This window comes from Caretta caretta, chromosome 10, assembly GCF_965140235.1.
Source record: "Caretta caretta isolate rCarCar2 chromosome 10, rCarCar1.hap1, whole genome shotgun sequence".
NCBI lineage: Eukaryota > Metazoa > Chordata > Testudines > Cheloniidae > Caretta > Caretta caretta.
Genome location: NC_134215.1, coordinates 71665217 through 71690804, shown reverse-complemented (window position 1 = coordinate 71690804; position 25588 = coordinate 71665217). Strand labels below are relative to the sequence as shown.

Below are 25588 nucleotides of genomic sequence, written 5' to 3'. Positions count from 1 at the left end.
TTGCTTGGAGTGGGGAGTGAAGTATACAGGAGCTGAGAGCGAACCCATGTCTGCTGTGACAGACCGACAGAAAGGTCATTTCTCTGACCAAGCCAGGATGTCTGGTGATTGGAAGGCCGCCCAAGAGTGAAAGTGCTGGAGTTTTTTATGAGCAAAGTTCATTCCCATAATGCGCACACACCACATGCCCTTTCTTTCCCCATGCCCTTCTCACATAGCTGATGAGCTTTATGCGTGCTTATAGACCAAATTTCCAGCCAGCCTATGAAACTGCATGTGCACATGCAAAACTCACAGATACACAGGAAGTTCTACGATTTATGTACATGAGGGGAGGGTTTGTGCTGGGGACTGATAGTAAAAGTCAGCTTTAAAAATGTGTCCCGTCATGATTAACGCAAAATGTGCTCCTTTGGCGAAATAAGCTAGCTAGGTAGAAAGACAATCAATACATATATTAAGCAAACAATGATATTTATATTATTGTTAGGCTCTGCCCAGGACTGGTTCACGCTTGAAATAACTGGTTGTGTTGGCAGCGCATTATTGAAGTTCACGGGCAGAGCTCTGTGGGACGGGCCCAATTGAAAGAATGAGGCATGCTGCAGATCAAGATTGAGCGGCACTGGCAAAATTGGACGGAGGAGGGTGCAAGACTGGAACAGCAGGAGGCGCTGTGGGCTGGGATTTGAGGTGCATCATCAGAGCTGGGGAGGGGGCAGCCTGGGATTGGAATATCAGGGGGTGCTTGCAGGTTGGAACTGAGGTGCACTGGCAGGGACAACGAGCACTACATTTTCATTACTAGTTACAATGGCAATAAAGCACACCGACAACTTTAAAAACCAGCCCAGTGAGAATGGAGGAGGTGTCTGAAGTACATTTGGTTTCTTGCCACATAGTCTTTGTGATATGAAATCAGGTCACTTTTTTGCAGAACTGAACGAATCACATGTCTGCAACCTACGTGTGCAAGATCTTTGCACAGATGTAGGGGAACTGTCTGCTTGTCCCCTCCATCCCACGCCCAGTTCTGCTGCCGCAGGAAAACGGTCTGTGTAATTGCCCTTCCTTGTTCGGTGGAGTGGCGTTGGTGTTCTGTGAATAAAACAGAGGGCTTCTGGGGCAGAGGGGGCTCTGTTCACTAGCTTGCAGGACTGCAGCACCAGACTCTGCTGGACTCTGTGGCATCTGTCTGTTTTTTATGCTAACACAGTGTCCACCTCACCTCCCCTGCATACTGATGCCCCCCATCTGTAGTCAGCTTGTCTGTCACCATAAAGAGGGAAGAATGAAGTGGACAGTGTTGGAATGAAGGGCAGTAAGTGGTTATTGATCCCAGGGTCCTTATTTTCCCGAAGGCGGGGGTGAGTAAGGCTGTGGCTGTGGCTGTGGCTATCTGATTACTTTTAAGGATATGCCTCCACATGAGTGTGTGGGGAGCGGGTATGCAGGTCGGTGTCTGTGTGAAACAGGATGTGTATGCATGTGAGTGTCTGCCTGTCTATGCGTACAATTGTGTGTGCGAGAGCACTTGTGTGAGTGCATGAAGGTGTGCTGGCAGGAAGGGGTGTGTGTGTGTGCAAGGGTGGGTGTAAGGCTGTTGTGTATGTGCAGCATTAAAGGTAGGTGGTTTGTGTATATATTTCTACAGACATCTATATGCATAAGGTGCATGCGTGTAACAGGGCATATGGGGGTGTGTGTATGCAGTCTGCACATGCATGTGTGTGGTGTCTGCATAAATGTGTGCTGGGGAAGGGAGATAATTTCTAAATGGAGACAGGAAAGGAAGGGCACCTGGTAATGATAAAGTTCAGATTTGATTAGCTGCGGATATCTCTGTTCACTGGAAAAAAATTCACACTTTCTTGGTGACCTTTTCGCAAATGCAGAGCTGGGGGGAAATATGACCATCAGCCTCTTTTCCATTTGCAACTAATTAGCATGGAAGGTACTGTACTGCACTGGAGTCTGCCGGAGTGCACCGCATCACACGGCATGTCGCAAACCAGGGTGTGGGTGGTCAGGCCTAGTTGTTGGAGCAGGAATCAGCCCTAGTGTTTGGAGCAAGAGTCAGGAGCTGGAGTCCTCAAGCCAGTAACCAAAGCCCAGGGGTCAGTCAGAGTCAGGAATTCAGAAAGGAAGCAGGTCTGGAGCAGACAGGGACAGGGCAGGACCAAGGTAGGAGCAGAACTGGAGGAAGGTAGGCACAGGAGTGATTGCAGCTGTGAGCATAGTCAGTGACCAGCCAGAGATCAGCTGTTGCTGTTGGGTAAAGAGCAGGCTTGCTGACTTCCTTGGCCAATCAGGCTGAGTGGTTAATCAGGTGGCCCTTCTATGGCTCAGCTGGGCTCAGAGGGTGCCCAGTAACTGGGGAGACACAGCTGCAAGTCCTCATTCCTGACACTGCACTGTCAAGTGCTTGTATACGGGTGTGTGTGTGTGTGTGCAGGGAATGGGGAGGAGATGGGTGACTAGGTTTTGCATGCTGAGGCCACTTCTTGCCTCCTCTCCTGTCTCTGCTCAGACAGGCAGGGGAAGGCAGCCTCCTCACCTGTCCAGTTCAATCCAACAGACTTTATTGGTGTTACAAGCTATACAAGTGTTGCCATCACTTTTCTTTCAGCAGCAGGCATGGCCCTCCAAGGACAGGGTTCCATGTCCCAATTGGGGTTTGATCCCCTGTGTCCTTTTGTCATTATTGTCCATTCCTGATTCGGTCAGGATTCATTCAGATGCATTGGCAGAGCTGGGAGTGGGGAAGGAAGGTCCAGGACTAGGATAGCAGAGGATGCTGAGGAATATTGGCTGAGCTGTGTGCGTGTAATGGAATAGTAGGAGGTGCTGCAGAACTTTGTGGCAATGCAAGACTGTAGCTGTGCTATTAATCCCTCAGTGTCTTGAGCTCCACATTCACATGCACACAAGCAAAGGGAAAAGAATGAGGTATCTATTTTCCAAATCATTTGCAAATCATTGTTTGTTTTCATTAGGAATCTGGAAGGGGCTGGCAGGTAGAGCTGCTGCAGTCTGTCTCTGTGTAAAAGGGTTTAATTTTTATGTTTCCATTTAGTCATTTTTATTGTTCAGTTTCCCATCTCCTTGCTGAATAAATCCATGTTATCCTGAAGCAAATGCTTAGGAAATAGAAAAACTATCCTTTGCTATCTCCTCAGTATTTATTTGGGGCTGACAAATATGGCATTTGCTTAGTTACTGGGCATAACAAATTCACTTCCAAAAGGAGAGATTTGCTTTGGGCTCCTGGATAGTACCCTCCTGTTATAACTCTAATTACCAAAATTAATTATCATTGTGTTAATGTAAGAACACCAGGTGCATGGGTTATAAGAGACAGAGATATCTGATCTATCTGTGACTCCATTTGCTGTTAATCTGCGGCCTCCTGAATCCCTCCTCCCACCTTCAGTGAATCACATGTTTTGTGTGTGTTAGCGTGGATGTGCTGTTGGGATGCATTAAGGCACTGAGGTGTTTGTGCATGTGAAGTAGTGCAATTGTTGGTGCAAGTGTACAGTATGAACCATCTGTCTGTGTATGGGTCCATGCACATCTCTGTGTGTGAAACAGACAGATGCACACATCCCCTTTCTTTAAGTGGGCCTGTATACCACCGAAAGACAAGGTGCATATGGATGTGAATGAGAGCACTTAAGTCTGTATGACACACACATACACTGAGATTTTGGCTGTGTGAAAATGTGTATGGAGATGTATGTGTGTTTGAATATCAGTGTGTGCATGTTGGGGGGGGGCGTTATATATTTAGAAATGTGTCTAAGTGGATTTGGTGTGATCATGTGTTGTGGGTGTATGTGTCTGTGTGTTGGTGTGTGTGTACTTAACTATATGTCCGTGTGAGTGTACTTTGTGTGTTGGCATGTGTTTGTGTGTGGGGTGGGTGTACATGGCAGGCGTTCCAAATGAGAGAGCATCTAATGTGAGAAGCTGGAAGCTGCTGTGAAATCCCACCTTGCTCTGTCTCTTTAAGGCTCGCAGTTACTTTGCCACTAAGGAGCAGGAGCTTTTCTGCTGGGCAAGGAGAGAGGCATACATTGGCCAAGCATGTGGGGGTGGCACTGGTGCAGGGACAGTGAGGGTGATTGTTACTTTGAGACTGGGAACTTTCTACCTCTCCCGCATTCTCCCATTGAGCCTCATAGACGTGACTCCTGCTAACAGCAGCTAATGGAGCCTTTTGTCTTTTCAGAGGGTTCATTTACAGAATGTGCAGAAGCCCTTGGCAGGAAATTATATTTCTTGAAAGACGTCTTTAACATTTTCTCCCCTGGGGGCCATTCCTTCCCCCACTCTCCGAATATAGGAATTACCCATAAAAGCCCAGAAATAGCTTCTGTCACTAGAATCACCCTTTGTCGATTATAACTGAGGAGAGAGAGGAGAATCCACTTAGTGAGCCCTGGCATGATGTAACTCTATTGACTTCCAAGGACGTATTACTTCAGGGATGGATTTGGTCCCTGGAGTTTGAAATGTTAGGGTTGGGAAATATCTTTGGGCCAAATTCAGAGGTGACATGTAAGGAGGGGACTGTGATAATTATCAGTTGGCAAATGGGTGAGAGTCCAAGTGAGTGTAAGTAAGTGGGTCTAAGGGAGTCTAGGGGGAAATCTGAGCTAGTGTAACTGACATAAGGGTGGGGCTGGAGGAAGGTGTGATTTATGCCAGTTTAGTCTCTCTCAAGATCTCTTAGATTCACCTCTGAATTTGACCCCTTGTGTCTGAGGCTACCCATGAAAATTATGCTGTTGCTTTGAGTACTGTCAACAGCTGCAGAGAAGTACATTGGGCTTAATAAGCATCTGGTACCACTGCACATCTGGGGCTATGACAGCATTTAGGGATGTCTGTTCTGATATTGGGACAAAGGATGGTGGTGGAGGACGAGGGGGGAAATGGAGATGTTAACAAGTGACCTGTCTTCATATCTCTGGAGACCTTGTGAATCCTGATTAGGTCACTAGGGTCACCAGCACCTGCCCTGATTTTTATGGGAAAGCACCAATCTTCATACTGTCTGCGCTGCATCCCATGTGATTATCCTCATGTGATCATCCAGCTGTGATGGGATAGCATCCTGACACCACCATGCAAACTCCAGGAGCCTATGACAGCAGCCAGGGAACCAAGCATGAGTGTTGATAAACTGTCACCTACACACTAGATGACGTTAAAAGCTGCATCCCTATGGTCCAATTCTGTACTGGCAGTAGGCTAAGACCCACCAAACTCATTTCATATCATGTCCAGAGATAAGCTCTTTCTGTGTTGCACAGCGGGACTTTGGAACAACAGAAGAAGAGTCAGACCTGAAGAATCCAGCCCAGACTTCACACAGGACTCTATTCATGCTTGGGATGGGATATTTGGGAATATTACTCAGTTCTGTGTAGACCTCTATCCCAGCTAGATATGCTCAATAAAGCTGCCAGTTGTTTACCTTAATACTGCATCTTAATGCATTAATTTAAAGCTCCTGGCACACCGTAATTTGTTAAATTCTTCTAACCCAGCATCTCTGCAGCTAGAAGCTAGTGCACTAATCTAAGCCACTGCCCCACGTTCTTGTCCACGCCTTCTCAGGAAAATGTCTTGAGCGTCCTCTTTCTGGAGGGGAAAAAAAAAAGATCCAGGTGCTCAGTTGCTGTAACAGCTGTCCTGACAGAGGTTACCACCTTCCAACACTGCCACTGCTCTCTGCCCCATCGTTATCCCTTGAGCTGCTGCATTTATTTGTGGTCTACTGACTGCCTGCCATGCTGATCAGTTGTCTACCTGCCTCACAGTGCCAGCAGCACTCCAGAAGGCTTTGATCCTCTCACTCACAGTGGAAGTGGTGCATAAAGCCCTCTGGGGCTAGCAGTCCCATGGCAGGCAGGTGAGCAGCTGAATAACTGTGGTGCAGGACTATATGGGAACGCAGAGGGGAGTGGGGATGGAATGTAGTTCTGTGTGGGAGGAGGACTCTATCTCAGGATAGGTGCAAAGGGAGAGGGAAGGTGGCAGCTTTGGGGCTAGAAGCAGTCTTGCTGTCCTAAGCTGCCTGTCATTTTCTCTGACTGAGTCTCGTGGTGATGTTGATGGGGGCGTTTCTAGGGGAGACAGTTCTGGGTCTCACTGGAGAGAGCCTGGGGGTTATTACAATAGTATAACCTAGTTTTTTTATGAGTACCCCTTGAATTTTTCTTGAAACTCAGCTGTTACTTCCGGCGACTCCTATGATATAAGAAAAGCACTCCAGCACTCTGGAGGAATGGCCCCTAATGCTACAACTTCCAACAGTATTATTGGGGTGGTTGAGAAAGAGAGGACTCCAGGGTCCTATTCCCAGCTCTCCTACTGACCAGTTGTGTGACCTTACCTTGGTCACTCCCCCTTTGTGTGACCTCATGTGCAGTAATGCTCCCCTACCTCCCAGGAGCTAGTTGGGTGCTTCCTTTAAGGCGTTTGTAAAAGGCTTTATGTACTGGGATGAAAGACACGGGGGAAGGTGCTGTTATTAGGGTCGGAATAAAGGTCAAGAGCTTGCTGATGGGGTTGTCCTGATTAATTACAACACTAATCTTTACAATTCCGTCTCAGCAAATATAATTTGCCCTGATTCCTTGTTTCATAGATTCATAGATTCATAGATATTTAGGCCAGAAGGGACCATTATGATCATCTAGTCCGACCTCCTGCACAATGCAGGCCACAGAATTTCACCCACCACTCCTAAAAAAGACCTCACACCTATATCTGTGCTATTGAAGTCCTCAAATTGTAGTTTGAAGACCTCAAGGAGCAGAGAATCCTCCAGCAAGTGACCCGTGCCCCATGCTACAGAGGAAGGTGAAAAACCTCCAGGGCCTTCCAATCTGCCCTGGAGGAAAATTCCTTCCCGACCCCAAATATAAATATGTTTCATTCATTGTTCAGTGACTGGGCACAGAGAGAAGCAGAAAGCACCACTCTCCGCTGCATCCCTCTTCCTGAGCTGGAACCACGGGTGTGGGAAGTGTCCTTTGCTGGCTGTCTTTGCACTTGTTTATGTCAGGTTCTTCCAGAAAAGAGCCCAGCTCTTGTCCTCCAATAGCCAGCTAAGAAACCCATCATCTGATACCAAGAGCAGGCTCCTCTCTTGGTTAGGTATTTCAGAAGATGTGCCTGGTTTCTTGTCTGCATGGAAATCAACAGTGATATGAGTTGGCTCGGAGTTTTCCATTTTTTATAGGGTAGAGTAACCCTATTAAGGAAATGATCCTTTATGTCCTATGGTGCTTTCAATGCTTCAGGACGTGGGATCAAACCCTATCCCATGGCCCAACTTTTTAGAGGGTGAAATCCTCCTCCCTTTATTCATTTTGTTTTTGTCTTGCAAACTGAAAAGCAAAGAGGTGTTAGAAAGAGAGTGTGTGTGCATGAGAGAGAGCAGGGATGGGTTAAATCAAATGGGGCCAGGAATCATCCCATTTTCACCTGTTCCCATACATATGCCCCTCTTTTATTGCTGCCCACACCCTTGATCATTGGTGAGGTGTATCTTGGTAGCACTTTCCTGTGGCTTCCTACCTGGAAAGGTGCAAGGCCAAATGGCTTGAAAATGCTACTGTCTTCATGCTCCCTATGCCTGCTCTTAGGCTGAGGGAGATAAGCACCAATCTATGATTAAGGCAAAGAGAAAGACCTGTGATGTGAGCTGCTTCATCTACTTTAAGGCTGGTGGATCCTTGGAACCCCATGTTTCATGCTCCCAGATACTGGATGGTGTTTTCTGAATAACTGGGCTGGATTCTAGTGCTCCAGAGATTGTGTCTAAATCCACCAGTGCGAGAGTAGGAGGTGAGTGAATTTGTGTGTTTTGAAGCCTGGTGATCCGTCCATGGAAAAGTGAGCAGGCAGATTCCCTCTAGGTCACTGCACAGTGGGAAATCAAAGAAAAGGAGAAAAACTTACTTTGTTTCCTCTCTGGCTTTTGGTTCTGCTTTGTTGTGTTTTCAGTCTTCATGTGATTGTGTCTGCATATCAGTCAGAAATTGTTTTCTGCTTGAGTTGGGAACATTCCCTTAAACTCTTCTGAGCTCACAGTCCCCTTGTTCTCTTTTCCCAGACCAATTTCAGAGTGTATTTTGGCAGATTACAAAAGTGCTGAATGTTTATCGTCTTGTCTTACATCATCATTTTGTTGTATCATTTATTTTTCCTTTGACAGATTTTTAACACTGTCAGTCTAATATGCATGAGGGGTTGAAGTGTATTACCATAATGCAGTGTATTATGGGTAATCCCAGGCAAATTGTTCTGTGGAGAGTCATGCTGCATTATGTTCTTGGGGTGGGGCGGGGGGAGAAGAGGCAAAACAAAGGTCTTTTTTTTTAACTGTTTGTTGTATGGATTTTGCAGGCGAAAATTGAAACCAGTTGTTTGACATTCAAAAACTTGTGCACTCTTTTCAGTGGTGTTCCCCCTCATTGAATTCTGTGCCAAAAGGATGGAGTTATGCATGAGGAGCTTTTTTATTTGTCTGTGACATTTCATTTTGAAAATGTTGCTAGTTTGTCAAAGAAGAAAAAACAGGAGGGGGGAAGGGACATACCACCTGTTGCTAGTTTTCCCAACACTCCACTGTAAATCTCTCTGGGAAACATCACTTGTTATGAACTTAAAGAGCATCTGATGCCTCTTGCAAGCAGTAGATTTGATCATCTGTCATGTGGTTCTGTATTTCTCTCTCTCTTTGTTTTCTGTTACCAAAGACATTTGCACAAAAGCTGGTCATTTGTTCCTCCTGAGTCCGTTCAGCTTCCCAACCCGAAACAGTAATCCTCTTTGCAGGACGTAACACTTGATTGCTGTGGAAATGATTGTGATGTTACTAACAGAGGATTAGAGCTCTAGGGGGAAAGAATAAGCAGCAGGTTGAAATGGACTTCTAAGGAAGAAGTAGCTTGTGTTCATACAAATGTCCTTGCTAGTGTAAGGGGACTGTTGCCCCCTTACTAACATTCAGTGGGGGTGTTTTGGTTGGCTAGCTCCCAGTACTAAAAGGGGAAGGGTCTATGGGAAACCAGGACCCTGAGACAGACAGGAACAATGGGGAGAGGCCAATGCTCCAGGTCAGCCTGAATGACAGGGCGAGCAGGCTAATCAGGGAGTCAGGAGGCCAGGGAGGTCCTGTCCTCCGTTTGAGCTGGATTTGCCTGGGTCAGACAGAGTGGGGCTGAGCTAAGGAGAAAGCAGGGGCCTGAGCTAAGCTGGGGAGCAGAGCTGGGCCAGATCCAGAGGGACCAGAAAAGCAGCGCAGAGAGAGCAGACCCTGTCCTGGGAGCAGAGCTGCAGCCCCAAAGCCAGAGGCACAGTCCAGAGAGAGCAGACTTGCCCCGGGCGCAGAGCTGCAGCAACCAGAGCCAGAGGGGCCAGAGAAGCAGCCCAGGGAGCTGGAGGCAGAACAGCAGCAGTGCAGAGACAGAGTGGTGCAGCTGGGGCTGGAGCAGACCGGAGCTGAGTGCTGTGAGCAGCTGGGGAAACCGAGGGGGACCCTGGGCAGCGGGTCCAGCACAAGGAGACGCCTCAGCCAAGGGGCTCTGCAGGTCAGGCTTGGATCGTAACCCCGACAGGATGGGGGCGACACTGGGAAGAAGGGTCCTACCACTTAGAGCCTGAGAGCGTGTGGCCACCACCAGAGCAAGTGTCCAACCCACAGCATCCCTGCAGCACAGCCAGGGCCGGAGAAGGAGGCCTGGGACTTAGAAGGAACAGACTGTGAACTGCCCTGACGTTCCAGAGTTACCGTTTGTGATGTTCCCTGCCACAGAGCGGGTTGATGAGTTTCCTTTAACGTTTCCCATTATTCCTTATTCTCTTTAAAATTAATTGTTGATTAAATAACTTGCATTTGCTTTAACTTGTATGTAATAGTCAGTGGGTCAGAGAAGTGCCCAGTACAGAGAGAGTACCCCGGAGTGGGGACACCCTAGCCCCTGTCCTACGTGACCACAGCAGGGTTGGGGGTCGAGCCCCCCAGGAATCCTGGGCCCAGCCTTGTTGGAGTTATGAGGACTCTGCCAGACAGGAGAGTGGAAGGGAAGTCCTCAAGGGCAGGGAGGCCACTGGGTAAAGGAAGTGGGAGTGAGGACTCAGATCCTTTTGCTGGCCCATTTCACCGGGGTGGTGCAGAAGCCAGGAAAGTTCCCCACAATAGCAGGACTATTCCCCCGCTTACACTAGTAATTGCACTGGATATGAAATCCAGGAAGTATGTCATCTGGAGTCAGCGATGGCTCTGCTTCCATTTGTTTTACCTAGTTTATTAGGAATGGTCAGTTGGTCTTCAAAGACACATTGGCTTGTGGTTTATTGTTGCAAGGCATGTGTCTTTCTCACCTATTGCTCCAGGAGGCACTGAATTAATCAGCTGGCATGTGTTTCCCTCCTGCTGGCCTCTACCTCTGAAAAAGCCAAAGTGGAAATATCTACTGCACAACAAGGGAATTGTTGGCTGCTTTAACTTGTGTTTCCCATTAGTTATCCCAGTTGTGGCTGGCTTGCTGCCTCCCTCTCCCCCTGACCCAGTCTCTCTGACCTCATCTTTTCCTGTTCTTCAGTCTGTTCCTTAGATTCTTCAAAGTTCAGATACTTTCTGTCTCTCTCCCTCCACAAGCTCATACGGTGGTGACCTGAGAATAAGGCCCTTTCTGGTGTGATTGTACAAGTGGACTGTAAAGACCCCTGGGTAGTTTGCAAAGGGTTGGGTCTAACCCCTGGGCCCTACTGAGACTCCCTCTTTCCCTTAAATAAGTTCAGCTGTCTAAGGCTTTGTCTGAACTACTGGCCCTGTGCAACCTGTATGACTACTGTAACACACTACTTTATAAGGCACGGACAGATGCCTGGGGTCTGGTTTACTGTGGCCTGGCACATTGTCTAGCCATTTACACCAGAGCAAAGGGAAGTATGTATGGGTGTTAAAGGCTGCCAGATCAGAACAGCAGCATTCTATACCCACTTTGCATTACACTAGGTGCAGGGCAGTGGTGAATTGGGCCCCAAGAGCTACAAAATTCCATTTCATAAACCCTAGAGAGCAGCAGATTCTGTTCAGCTCCATTCTCCTCATCTGCAACACTGGCTCCTTGACTTTACTAATCCCATCTTGATGACCCATCTAAAAATATGCCACCTACCCAAGCCCCCCAAATAAATGGTCAGAATCCCACTTCCTGAGCCTCCCGGTTATCAACATCTTCAAAAATTCCTCCCTAAAATCTGGTCACTGCCCTAGATTTATCATACATACCCTAACATCATCTACGAACAGGGTCTTTACAATGCATTACTGTAGCACACAGGGATCACCTGTATTTAGCTGTATGGATCACACGCCATCAGGGGGTCTGTAGGATGCTTTTGGTATGAATTACCTTCTACAGAATTGAATTTTCATCTAGCACAAGAGCCCTTCTGAACCATGCTCTAGATTACATGCCCAGTTATAGTTGGCATGAGGAAGACGTTGAAAGGGAAAAAAGATCTCCGCTGTTATTCTTGTTTTTCTGTTAAACATGACAAGCAGCAAGAGGGATGAATGGGAATCAGAATAACAACTCCGACACCTGTAAGAAAACAAGACAACACACTCCTTGCTTGTGATTCCATTCAGCTCTAAAGGGCATGGCTAGAGAGATGGGGAGAAGCTCATTCTGCTTTAGGTCTCTTTTTTTTTCTGATCTGAGCTGGGGTGTAGATGTTTTTGGTTTTCCCACCTGCCTTTCGCTTGGAAAATGAATGTGTCCTTTGTTGTTTCAGATGCACTAGTACAGTAGGTTGCAGAGTTATAGTACCTTCTTGATACTGAACCTTAGTCTGTTGTGAACAATAGATGGGGAAGTTAGCTTTGACAGTGTCAGTTGAAGAGGACCAAGCGACATTAGTGTTTCTGCTTCAGGCTGAGCAGTCATACATAATTCAGGAGGAAAAGGACGATGTGGTTCGTTGGGTATTGCATCAGGGTAGGAGAGAGACTTCTGATGCATGAACGTTTAAAGTAATGAAGGACGTAATCAGTGGCTGAGAGTTAGGGCTTTAGGTGGCTCCGCACACTTGGAGAGCTGTTTTCAGATGATATTTTAAATTAATTTGTGAAATTGTGTTGAGAGGGTCTCAGTCTCATCTTCTGTGAACACTTGTGCACTTTTCAAAATCATTACAGAGTTTGGCATGATTGCCAGTAGCTGCCAGCAGAATGGGGAACTCTGGTTTGAGGTACATTAGCATAATATATGAGGGGCTCAGGAATGGACTATGGGAAGCATGTACAGGTCCAAATTGATTTTATACTGGTATAGCTCTGGGGAGAGGGTGAAGGATTGGAATAGAAAGGGAATTTACATGTCAGGATTGAGGTGCTTTGGCAGAGCAGGTGGCAGACTGGAATGGCATGGGATGTTGAGGGCTGAAATTTAGATCCATCAGAAGAAACAGTTCAGGACTCTTAAGTATGTTGGCAGAGCTGGTAGGGAAACAGGACTGGAATAGCAGGGAGTGCTGTGAATCAGGACGCACTGGCAAAATTATATGGCAGGAGCAAAGGTTTGTGTTCTGCCTGCATATGTTATTTTACAGTCAAGCCATCATTATTAATGATCAGGACCAGATGACATTCCTCTAGGAATTCTGAGGGAGCTAATGAACAAAGGAGAAGAGCTACTAACAAAAATATGCAATTTATCATTACAAACAGCCAGAGGACTAGGTGACCGTCAATGTCACAACCTTGTTTAACAGGGTGCTATATATGAGTCTTGGCATTTATAGACTTACTTCAGGGGCTGAGAAAACCATTGAAGACAGAGTTTCAGGTGAGTATAATAACATAGGGACAAGGCAACATAGCTGGTGAGGGGAATTTTGCTTTTCTATTAATATGTTAGAATTCCTTGAAAGAGGCAAGGAACTCAGTGGCTGAAAGAGAAGTGGTGACTGAAATGTAATCAGACTTTCATAAGGCTTTTGATATAGCCCCTTGCAAAAGACTATTAAGGAAATTTGGGAACCCTGAGGTGAAAGGTAAAGGAACTTTCATGTATTCAAACCTAGTTAAAAGAGAGGAATCAAAAGTAGGAGTAAATGGGCAATTCTTGGCATGGTAAGAGGTTAAAAGTGAAGTGACCACAGGTATTAGTGCTGGGACTGGTGCTGGTCAATATACTTATTAATGACTCAGATGATGGGGAGGAGAATGAGGTAGCAAAATTTGCTGCTGTTGAATTATACAGTAGTGGGGAAGATTGTAAGGAGCTAAAGAAATGATGAAATTGAGTAATATGATGGCTGATGAAATGTAGACAAAGGCACATTAGAAGGGCCAATTTAAAGCACCCAGACATGTGGATGGGGGTTGAATTAGTTGTAACCACTGAGGAAAAATAAGTAGCCGTCACCTAGGAAGCTAGATTAAGATGTCTGCTCAGTGTGCAGCAGCCGCTGCAATAAAAAAAAAGTGAATTAGATACTAGACTATATGAAGAGAAGGATAGAGAGTAACACAGCAAACATTATAATGCCGGTATGGACATTAATGTTAGTGTCTGTCCTAGAATACTAGGTTTGGACTGGATCAGTTCATCTGGAAAAAGACAAAGCAGAGCTAAAGAAGGTCAAAAGAAGGCAAATGAAAATGTTTAGTGGCCTGGAAGGAGCTTCAGTATGAGGAGAGACTAGGAAAATTAGGACTGTGTAGTTTGAAAAGGGAAAGAGTAAAGGACAATATGAAAAGGGGCTTTACTGTGTGTGGAAGAAACCCGGAGCCCTGCTTGGGAGGATTCATCACTATGCTCTGCGCGCTCTACGCTAGTGCGGTTGGCACAGGGGTGCTCCCCAGCATTCCCTGAGACAGAACACCCCCACCCAGTGCTGAGCCAATTCCACCCGTTCCGTCCCAGCTCTGCAGAAGCACTGGGGACAAGGGATGTGCTGAGGTAAGCTGGGGGCAGACTGCTGCCAGTTCTGGAGCCAGTAGGTGGAACTGTGTGTCCTGGGATGGACCTGCACCATGCTGATTCCTCGCTGCCGAGGGGCTATGGTAGCATGAACGCAGCTTAGGGCAGCCATGAGCCTCCCTGTCTTGTGCCAGAGTGTGAACCAGCTCCTGCAGGTCACAAATAGGGGAGTCACAAGTCATCTCCCTTCAGTCCCTGGGTTGGTGGAACAATGACTTTTACAACCCTGTGGTATAGTTCTAGGGTTTAGAACAGGAGTCATGACTCTTGGGTTTTATTCCCAGGAACACCATACTTGCTATGTAACCTTGGGCAAGCAGCTTCCCTTCTCCATGTCTCATTCATCTGACCTATAAAGTGGGGATAATAGTAGACACCCGAGAGGCGGTTTCACCAGTTACTGTTTGTAAAGTCCTTTGAGACCCTGTGATGAAAGGTTCTGTGGACTGTTATTGCAATGAGATTGAGTAGCATGTAGAAGGCCCTGCAGGTGCTATGCCTTAACCTTGTAATATAATATAAGGGTAAGAGAGTACTCCATGGAATAATTAACCTGTGGAACCCAGCAGTGGATGGCATTATAAAGACAGCTATCTTATTAAGATTAACAACAACAAAAAGGATTAGAGACTTATAAATAAAAGTAGCATCTGCACTTACATTAGCTGGAATAAAATTACAAGGACCTTATGTTTCAAGATAGATGGTGATCCCCCATCTGGGGTCAGGAAGATATTTCACTCCCATGGTGTAATATTGCTGAGTTAGGCACATTTTACATCTTCCTCGGAAGCTCTAGTCAGTACATTGGACGATATGGACTATTGGTCTGGTTATTCTGATGAACACTAATGCTATTGACACCTGTGGATAATAGCCCTGCCCTACCGCACCACAGGGGTGCTGTGAAGATAAATACATTAAAGATTGTGTGAGGTGCTCAGATAATATGGTAATGGAGCCCATATGAATATCTGTGAGTTTCCCAGTCTCCACCTGCAGGAGTAATACTAGTTTTCCTAGTACTTATATGGAACCCAGGGGGAGGAAGGATGGTCTTTTGGATAAGGCACTGGGTTGGAATTTAGGAGACCTGAATTCAGTTCCAGACTTTGTCATAGACTTCCCTTTTTGTATCTCAGTTCCCATCTGTAGAATGAGAACACTTCCCTGCCTCAGTGTGAGGATAAATTCATGAGTGTTTGTGAGGCATTCATTTATTATGGTTATGGGGGCCGCAGAAGTAACTAGGTATATGAACCTGAGAAGCACAGGGGTCCTGAGCTGGCAGGGTTTTTTCTTTAAGAACGCTTTGGAAATGTCCAACTATTTGTTCACTTCAATTTTTGGAGGCTTCCCCTCCAAGTCTCACTACAAAGGGTAGAAACACTGTCTGTTCACCTCCCCTCTTTCTGAGCACCACAGAGAAACAGACTGCTCAGTAATAGGAGACCTTCGTGCACAAATAGTACTGCGAAGTTGACCAGCGAACATGTAGAGAGGAAACTTCCTTCTGCTGGAAATGTCTATGGCAGTCAGAATCAAATAGGAGCTTGATGCAGCTCCAGGCTCTGTCAGATTGAAACAATGCAAACTCCTACAGAGTACTCAGTTCTGGCCTGGCATAGCACCCATTCAACCTGTTCCACTACATTGCAAACAGAGCAGCTGCCTATGGGAGAGACAAAGTGGGAGAGGGTGAAGAACTGTTCAGTGTGTGTGAAGGGAGGAGGCATAATCCGTTAGTGTTAGTCCAGGTGCCATCCAAAGCAGTTGTTGGACCAAAACACACATCCTAAAAACAGTCCATTGGCATGATACATGGTATTTAAATGAATGAGAAAGCAAACTAATGCAGTACTTACCTCTGCTGGAAGGTGAGAGCTCCCAGGCAGTGGTACCATCCCATCTCTAAAGACTGTCCCCTCCGGGGGAGCATTTCTTCCTCTCTATTCCTCTCCATCTTTCCTCTCCTTAATGAGCATCTGCAAAGAGCTACATTATGGGACACTTCCCCATATAGAAATCTATCCCTTCCTGGCCCTTATCAGGAAGGGCCCTTTTAGAGCCTGGCTCTCCATTGCCCTGCACCAGGTGCAGTCATTTACAGTAGTGGCAAGTGGGCATAAGATGATTGGATCAGAATAGTAGCATTTTTTACCTATTGCAAGGAAGTGCAAATGACGGCACAAGATGTAGGGCAATGGTGAATCATGACCTACATCCCTGCCCTGAAGAATTTACAGCCTAAGGACAAGGAACAGAGAGAGGAAGAGGCAGTGAACCATCCAAACAATGTGGTTACTAACAGTTGGCAAAGGTAATATTGGTCCTGTGTCATTTGTTAGTTTGTTCTAATGTATCAGGGCAGTGAGGGTAGGGTACCCCCTGGGAATAGGTGAAGGAAGGAAAGGCAAAGGATATTGTGGGAGGAGGAGAGAAGGGGGAATAAGGAGAGGAAAATTGGGGGAGGGAGGCAAGGTTGGAGAAGAGCATGGAGGGCTCCGGGAGCAAGGCTGCTGTGGAGAGATTGTGGGGATGAGAACCTGGGGCAAATAGCCAGTGGGTGTAGAGGAGTGGAGGAGGAAGTGACACCAGGCAATCTTAGTTTAGCCTTTTCCCCACAATGAGTCTGGAGAATTCAAAATTCAACTTGCTTGAACGTTTGACTAGAGTATTGTCTCCTGCTGAATTCCCAGCGTGCCACTGAACAGATTTTGAAGACAGCTCCCCTAGTGAGTCCAAGGGAAGGGGTTGTCCTTCCTTGTTTGCTTTCCCCTTTCCACTTCCTGAACAATCCTGGCTGTAAAATACACTTGTTTAACTAGGGAAGCATTCATTTCATCACAAAAAAATGATTCAGAACAAAAGCACACCCCTGATGCCTTCATGTCTGTCTCTGTCTCTTTAGGTGTCTTACTGGCCAAATCCTGACGTCCTTGCTCAGACGTAATGCAGGCAGTACTCTCATTGACTTTGTAGGAACTTTGCCAGAGTAACGACCATAAGGTTCAATCCTAGAGAGACAGGCAGTGATGTTACCTCACTTTGTGGCCAATGTCCAAGACAACAATGACAAACACTCAGAACTAGACAAACTCCTGTAACAGTAGGGTAGGCAGATAGGGTTCCATGAGTTTTCTCCTTATTTCTGTTCCTCTGTATCGACCACCACTGGCCCCAGCAGCCTTCAGTCCTCTCTTCCATATCTCCCATCCTCCTCTCTTCTGTCTGCCCCACCCCCATCCTCCTCATCTTTCATTCTAGAAATTCCTTTGAACCTCTCTTGCACACTTTTCCCCTGCATCATAGGCCCTTCCTGCTCACTTAATCTGCATATTTATCCTTGAAGTCCTTTGGCCCAAACTCATTGCTTTATCTGTAATTTCTTCCATTTTGCATGATGTCCCTGCTATTAAATACCAAATACACTATTCTAGCTATGTAAGGGATTGTGGCACATGAGAAAACTTAGCTTTCTCCTCACTACCCCCCAGTTTATAAGCACCAGGTTCCTACAGGTGTGTGCCTGTGTGTTTTCGTGTGTGTGTGTGTGTATAGAGACAGCAGTGTTCAGGCATAGTTCAGACTAACATTAAGGCAGGAGACATCAGACACTGAATGTTTCATTCAGCTCTCTGGTTTATTCACTGCAGCCTTCAGATGGTTTCTATTAGTATTCTGACTGAGAGCTCACTGATGGAATTAGTGGGAAACCAGACTGTCAATTTATTTATACCCAGCCTCAGGGCATAACCGCTGTGCATGTGTAAAGCCATTGAGATGCAGAGAATACTCTCTCTCTGTGTGCATATAGATATATATAAATGTAGACAGCAGGTGAGTTTATAGCTGAAAGCTGTTACCCCAAGGGTTCAAGAAGTGACCAATAGTAGGAGAGAACACCTTGATGGCATTATTGCCCACCGAAGGTCCCTTTTTTTCAACTCAGGGAGCAGTCATTTTCCCCAAAATCTCCAGTCTACCTATGTGTATGTATGTCTTTTGGCTTTTAATTTGCTGCACCTTTAGTTTTCTATGCTAAGTCATCTCCAGTTTAACTCACAAGGTCCCGCAATCCTCTGTGTCATCAGGTGAACATGGCGAAGCCATGTTGCTTGCAGCAGTGGGAGTGTTTAATGCTGCCTTTTTGCCTCCAGTGCCATAGCTATATCATTAATCCTGTGAAGGATTGTGAGGGCAGTTTGTCTAATGACAGAAACATTTATCTGTGGATACAGCAATGCTGAATATTAACAAGCATTATTCACCATGAATTACTCGACCAGCTCCGGTTTGGAGATACCTGTTATCACAGTAGTGTCCTGGCCAGATTGTGGCTCAAGTAATTACTGTCCTCCTGCCCCAAATTCCCCTCTCATTGTGAGAGAGTACGTGTTGCTGGCTCCCGGACACATCTGCCTCAGAAAGCGCACCCTGACTTCAAGCACTAACTGACACCCCCACCTCACAATTTCAGCAGAGGCTGAACTGGCTCAGAGAGACACGAGTAAGCTTTTCAGCCTCTCACGATAGCTAAGACTTACTCTACCTTTGGTCAACTGCATAGATTTCTAGATTTTGTGTGTTCTTATATAAGAAAAGGGGCCCAAAGCTTGAAATGGAATCTCAGGTGGGGCCTCAGTGCAGCTTTCTACAATGATACGAGAATTGGGAAGACAGAGTCAAGGAATCACAGACGTCTGTGATTGGCAAAACATGTGCAGCTCCCCTCTCTTCCACAGTGGACAAGAGGCAGCTCCCCTGTCATCCCATAACGGGATATCTTCAGAAGGCAGTGCACTGCCAAGGGACTGTGTGAACCTAGGAAGTTTGAGGAGGCTCAGTGCCATGTACTAGTCAGAAAGATAAGGTCTTGGAAGACCCAGACTGAAGGACACCTTGAACAAAAATGCAGTGAGACATGGTTGCCTAGTCCACTGACCTGTAATGTTGCGGTAACCAGACCACTTTCTGTCACTGGGTCTTCAGCCAGCGCACTTCAATGCAGTATGGCTAGTCTCTCCTGCCAGCCTCTTACCAAACACAGGCACAGACTGGCATTGCTGTTGCATTCTTCCTCTGCCTTCTGCATTTCATACAGCAGGATGGATGGATGCAGAGATCTACATCAGCAATCCCTGGCACTGAAGGCAGGAGCCATCAAGGACACTAGTTTTATATCTCAGGTCTGTCAACACCTCTACTTCCTACTGTAGTCATGGCACCCCTTCCAACCACACCCACTGCTGAAAGGCGTGGAGAGGGGAGGGAGGGGAAGTGAGAGAGAGAATTATGTGATCTAGCTGAGTTAAAAAATAAAAGTCTCTCTGTGTTTGAAGTGAATAAAGTATGTTAACAAGTAATCCTCTAGCTGAGATTTCCAGCTGTTACTCCTGAGCTGTCTAATATCAAAGCAATATGGGACTATGGTATGGTAGCTAACTTCAGTGCATGAGCAATTACAGCCTGATGTTTCTCAGGTATATTATGGTTTTATTATTATTATTTCTCCGCTCATAGTTTCTTAAGGCCTCTTCATATCCTGAATAAAACTCTGGGGAATCATAAAGCCACAGGCAGAGCTTTAGCACAGTCGCTGCTTGGCATCTCCGGGATTGATAAGTATTTAGTGTGTTGCCTTGATCTTGGAAGCAGGGACCTGCGATACACCACAGAGGAAGCCTCAAGATGTTTTCTGTGTATTCTGCACCTGAGAGAAGCCCTTGTCATTCTCTAAATGGCGGATTTGTGCTTCTGCTCTCTCTGCTTGAGCCAGGCACCTCCATCCTCTTTACTTGGACATAACCAAAAACTGCCAAAAAATTATTTTTGAATAAAATAAATAATACACTTAAACTTGTTCAGAGGCACCAAGCACTATCACTGCCTTGTGTTTATAACCCTTGTTTCCTGTGCCTTATCTCTCTGGTTTCTTACTATTATTAATGATTTGTATTCCCATAACTCAGGGAACGCAACCTTCGGCACACGGCCCTCCAGGGAACTCCACTGGCGGGCTGGGACGGTTTGTTTACCTGCAGCGTTCGCAGGTTCAGCCGATCGCAGTTCCCACTGGCTGCGGTTCGCCATTCCAGGCCAGTGGGGACTGTGGGAAGCGGCGTGTGCCAAGGGATGTGCTGGCCCCCTCTTCCTGCAGCCTCCATTGGCCTGGGATGACGAACCGCGGCCAGTGGGAGCTGTGATTGGCCAAACCTGCAGACACGGCAGGTTAACAAATGGTCCCAGCCCGCCAGGGGCTTTTCCTGGCGGGCCGCATGCCAAAGGTTGCAGATCCCTGCCATAACTCATTATACCCACACATTTAGTCCCTACCCGGAAAAGTTTACTGTCTAAGAGATTTGCCCAAGGTTTTATAGCAGGTTACTGGGAGAATGGGGAGTGGAACCCAGCTTGTCAGATTCCCAGTTAGTGCTCTGACCACTAGACCACAGGCTGCTCTCTCTTTGTATGTTACATCACTGCTTTATTTCAATCGAGCAGGTATTTTTTCTTTTTGTCTCTTGTGCCTGGTATATTTTTGAGTGCTGTATTATTTCATTTTATTATTGACAATGATAATAATTGCAAATTTGTAGTTTTGTCTCAGAAGCCAGGGAAGGAGCAAGAATTTCAACGTATTTACCATGAAAAGCTGCATTTGCCAGGGCAGCTTTAACCCCAGGTGACATTTGCACGTACTGTATCTGCCAAACCATAAGTGGTGGTTTTCTCATAGGCTTGACTGGCCTTGTGGGCCTGACAAACCTGGCAAAAGTATTTGCAAGAAGTGCAGTAGTTTATGTGAGAAATCTCTCCTTACTTCCATCTAGCAGGCACTCTTAATTCAGAAATAATCACAGCTCGCACTTACAGAGGGCTGCTCAGTCCCCAAGGGTTCTGAAGTGCTTTACAAATCTGACAGACTCTATACAGGGAGAAAGCCCATGAGATCAGAGCTCTGCTGCCTCTAATGGATTAATGGAACTTTCACGGCTCTGTTACCCCTAAGACGTTCGGTAATAATACGTAGTAAACATCTGAGTTCAGAAATAAAGGCCATATTGGAATGGAGCTCACACCATTCACATGGCTGTTCCTGGGAACGCAAATGGGGGCTTTTGACTATTACTAAGGAAACGATCTTTGGTAATGGAGTTGGGAGCTCATATAAGAGGGGGGGCTACAGAGAGATTTTGTGCTAAGGTAACCCATAGGGTTGATACTGGCAGAGACAGCAAATGTTCAGTGATTGATTCTGCCCTGGGTGATGGCACCGGAGAATGTTTTGGATGGGGTCAATAAATGCCAGAGTTGAGGTGGAGTTTACAGACACTTTCTCGCTTTTGTATATCTGGGTTTGATTCTGTCCAGCCCTTACACAGCATACATGGAACTCCCATTGGTTTCATTAAGAAGTACATGCAGCTGGTGATTCAGGCCCCGGGGTTTGTTTCATTTTAGTTGTTGCACATTTTTTGAGGGAAACCAAAAAAAACCCCACCCCACAACCAGAAACGGTTCAGAGTTTGGTTTCTTCTAGGATCAGCGCCTAAAAGTTTGCATACTGTATTCAAGCATTACAGTCCATTTAGACCCGTAAAGCTTCAATGGAAATATCACCAGAACTGGCTTTCTTGTGAGGCTTCTGGCCTTTCCTACTTCTGGTTGGATTGAGAAGCTTGTGACAGCCTCCCTGAGAGCTGTAAGCACAAAGATGCCATTTAAAATTAAAAATACAAGGTGTGAGGAAGGGGAGAGTCATCTGAATGGTTCAGGGTTAATATGAGTCAATTCTGGTTATATCTGGATCATTGGCTTTCCAAGAGGAGTAGTAGAGACAAAAAATCTAACTTGTTTTAAGACTGAGCTTTATAAGCTTATGGAGGGATGATATTGGCATGTGGCGTTGCCAACAATGGCATATGGCACATGCAACTGCTATTAGCAAATCTCTCCAGTGGCTGTCAATGGGACAGTAGATGGGGAGGGCTCTGAGTGACTACAGAGAATTCTTTCCCAGGTGTCTGGCTGGTGGGTCTCACCCACCTGCTCAGGGTCTAACTGATTGCTGTATTTGGGGTGGGGAAGGAATTTTCCCCCAGATCTGATTGGCAGAGACCCTGGCGGGGGGGAGGGGGGGTCACTTTCCTCTGCAGCGTTGGGTCCAGGTCTCCGGTTTGAACTAAAATAAATGGTGGATTCTCTGTAACTTGAAATCTTGAAGTCAAGATTTGAGAACTTCAGTAACTCAACCAGAGGTTATGGGTCTATTACAGGAGTGGGTGGCTGAGGTTCTGTGGACTGCAATGTGAAGAAGGTCAGACTAGATAATCACGATGGGCCTTTCTGGCCATAAAGTCTTTGAATCCATAAGACCCTATTTAGGCCCTAATTCAGCAAGGTACTTCAGCATCTGCCTTACTAGGCATCAGAGATGTACCATGGAAGACCTTTGTGAATTGGCCTCTGTCATAAATATAAAGGGAAGGGTAACCACCTTTCTGCATACAGTGCTATAAAATCCCTCCTGGCCAGAGGCAAAACCCTTTCACCTGTAAAGGGTTAAGAAGCTAAGGTAACCTCACTGGCACCTGACCCAAAATGACCAGTGAGGGGACAAGATACTTTCAAATCTGGAGGTGGGGGGGGGGGGGGACACAAAGGGTTCTGTCTGTCTGTGTGATGCTTTTGCCGGGAACAGATCAGGAATGCAGCCTTAAAACTCCTGTAAAGTTAGTAAGTAATCTAGCTAGAACATGCATTAGATTTTCTTTTGTTTAATGGCTGGTAAAATAAGCTGTGTCTTTTTGTAAATTAAGGTTTTGCCTATAGGGATGCTCTATGTTTTGAATCTGATTACCCTGTATGGTATTTACCATCCTGATTTTACAGAGGTGATTCTTTTACCTTTTCTTTAATTAAAATTCTTCTTTTAAGAACCTGATTGATTTTTCGTTGTTCTTAAGATCCAAGGGTTTGGGTCTGTGTTCACCTATGCAAATTGGTGAGGATTCTTATCAAGCCTTCCCCAGGAAAGGGGGTTAGGGCTTGGGGGGATATTTTGGGGGAACACATCTCCAAGTGGTCTCTTTCCTTGTTCTTTGTTTAAAACGCTTGGTGGTGGCAGCATACTGTTCAAGGACAAGGCAAAGTTTGTACCTTGGGGAAGTTTTTAACCTAAGCTGGTAAGAATAAGCTTAGGGGGTCTTTCATGTAGGTCCCCACATCTGTACCCTAGAGTTCAGAGTGGGGAAGGAACCTTGACAGCCTCTATATGCAAGCTTGACCAGGACTCCTTTGATACTGGACTATCAGCTAGGGTTGTCCAAGAGGAGCCGTTCCACCTTATTCAAAGTCAGAGAGACTTGACAATGTACCAGATTAGTGTTGGGTCTGACCCAAACCCTGATCTGCACTGCTTACCAAATCAGATCCAGAGCCTCCCAGACTTTGCAGAGGTTTGCAGTCCAAACCAGGAACTACATCCCATTATTTCATAACAGGCAGGACTCCCCTAAATTTTGCGGTGTTGAAAATCCAGCTCCACAGTTTGCAACAGTAGCCCGCCTCTGCCAGGGAGACACCAGTGTTTAATAGAAGGGGAAGCCTCTCAGAGTTGTTTGTTGTTTTGTAATTACTTTGTTATTGATTTTTGTAAACTATTCATAACTTGTTAAAGATCTTTCCCCCTCCTTCCTTTTCATCTCTGCCACTTCTGACAGCTTACAGTGGCACAGCTCATTTGCCTTCCCATGGCTCAAGGAGACAACTCTTGCTTTAACAGAGAGGAAGTGTGGTGTAATGTTCTGAGTGCAGGGCTGGGCGTGGAGCCAGGAACTCATGGAGTCTGATACTTGCTCTTACAGTGACTCACTCTGCAGCCAGAGTCAAGTCCTTTGAACTCTCTGCCTCAGTTTCCCCGTCTGTAAAATAGAGGCCAGGGGACCCTGTTAATGACTGTAAATCTCGCTGCAGATGAAAAGACCTGTATGGAGCAAGTGCAAAGTAAAAATAGGTGTTTGCAATCTTTGGCCAATGGAGTGAGCATGTGGGTTCAACATTTTGGGGTGTTGTCCGGTTCATTTCATTGTCCTGCCTCTAGATTTTCCTATCTGGAGGAATACCCCAGAGAGCGGTAGCCTATATGAGATGGTAACTCTTCCTCCCACCCTTAGCTGGGTGATTCCAGACTCATCACTCTAGGTTTCTGTTTTTCATCGACAGGGCCTGCAGATTGGAACGCGAGAGTTGGAGGAAATGGGAGCCAAGTTCTGCCTGGGACTCCTCATCCTGCAGCTCAAATCCTTGCCCTGCAGCAAGAAGCTGATGGCTCAGGCAGCAGCCCTGCTGGATCTGGAGGAGGAGATTGCAGACCATTGGGCACAAAGGTCAGAGTGAGAGCATTACTAGAGGGTCCTCCTCAGGAGGGGCGTTGGCAGGGAATAGTCTTGGTTCCACGTTTACAGCACCAGCCTCAACCACAGACTGAGATGCTCATTATAAATGAGGAGACAAGTGATTGCTAAAGAAATCCATTGTGGAGGCATTAGTCCATGAGATTAGCAGTGCTGCCCTGCACTGCATCCTTCCGACTGGGTAAATTAGGTAGAGAAGGAGATGGTCCTCTCAGACTTCCACTCACTTGCCCATCTGTTCCATTCATTGGAGTGGCATTGCCCCAAAGGATTCTCCGTCTGGGGTGAGTGGGGTGGGTCTCACAAATCCTCTTCCTGGCTGTTCGAGGAGGGGAGACTGTCCCCATCAGAATCTGTTTCCATCACCAATAAAAGGCTCCCCAAAGAGTCTCCCACAAGGAAGTAATTCCCTGAGAGCTGCAGGGAAGGGAATGAGTATTGCAAATTCAGAAAGGAGCTCGTCAGCAAGCAATAGAAATTCTAGGCTCGATCCCGGAAGGGGCAAAGTGCCCACAATTCCCACTGATGGTGCTCCACACCTCAAAGAATTGGGCATTCTTAGAGAGTCAGCTTGTGGGTCTGTGACGCACACAGTGAAACCTTGACCCTACTGATTATTTTGGAGAAGCTTCTCTTTTTAACGTGCTAAATTCTGCTCGGAGTATCCTGGGTGAAATTCCATTGCACTCGATGTCAGTGGGGTTGCTTCAGTGTAAGTGAGAGGAGAGTTTGGCATGGATGTATGTCAGAGTATAAAGAACATAAACTCAGGTGTCTGAGGAGATAGGGAGATTTCTATGCAACATCACCATTCTCACTTGCCAATGACATGCGCATGCATCAAACTAATGTTTTTCAAAAAGTGATGGAAAAAGAAAACCCAGTGACTGATACGAGTCGACGCTCCCCCTACGGGTCTTTCGTCAACAGATTCTTTCACTCTCACCAGTGAAAAAGGCAAGTTGTTGTGTAGCAGAAATACCCCAGTAATTTATAGTGGATTTCCAGTCTTCCCCTTCAGGGATACTTAACAGCCATTAGTACCACCTGTTCTCCATGCTGGAGACCGTATTTACAACCTTGTTCATCATTTTTAATGTTTATGGAGGGAGGAATGAAAAAGTCTAAAAAATAGAGATGCTCCTTTGG

General features: G+C 46.2%; 1 protein-coding gene across 1 annotated transcript in view; it reads left to right on the top strand.

Moving 5' to 3' along the window:
* Positions 1-25588, top strand: part of AGBL1 (AGBL carboxypeptidase 1) — a 390925-nt gene that overhangs the window by 252498 nt on the left and 112839 nt on the right. The window contains exon 22 of the mRNA XM_075133176.1: positions 24249-24412. Coding sequence (XP_074989277.1) covers positions 24249-24412 — 164 coding nt within the window. The remainder of the gene's footprint in view (positions 1-24248; positions 24413-25588) is intronic.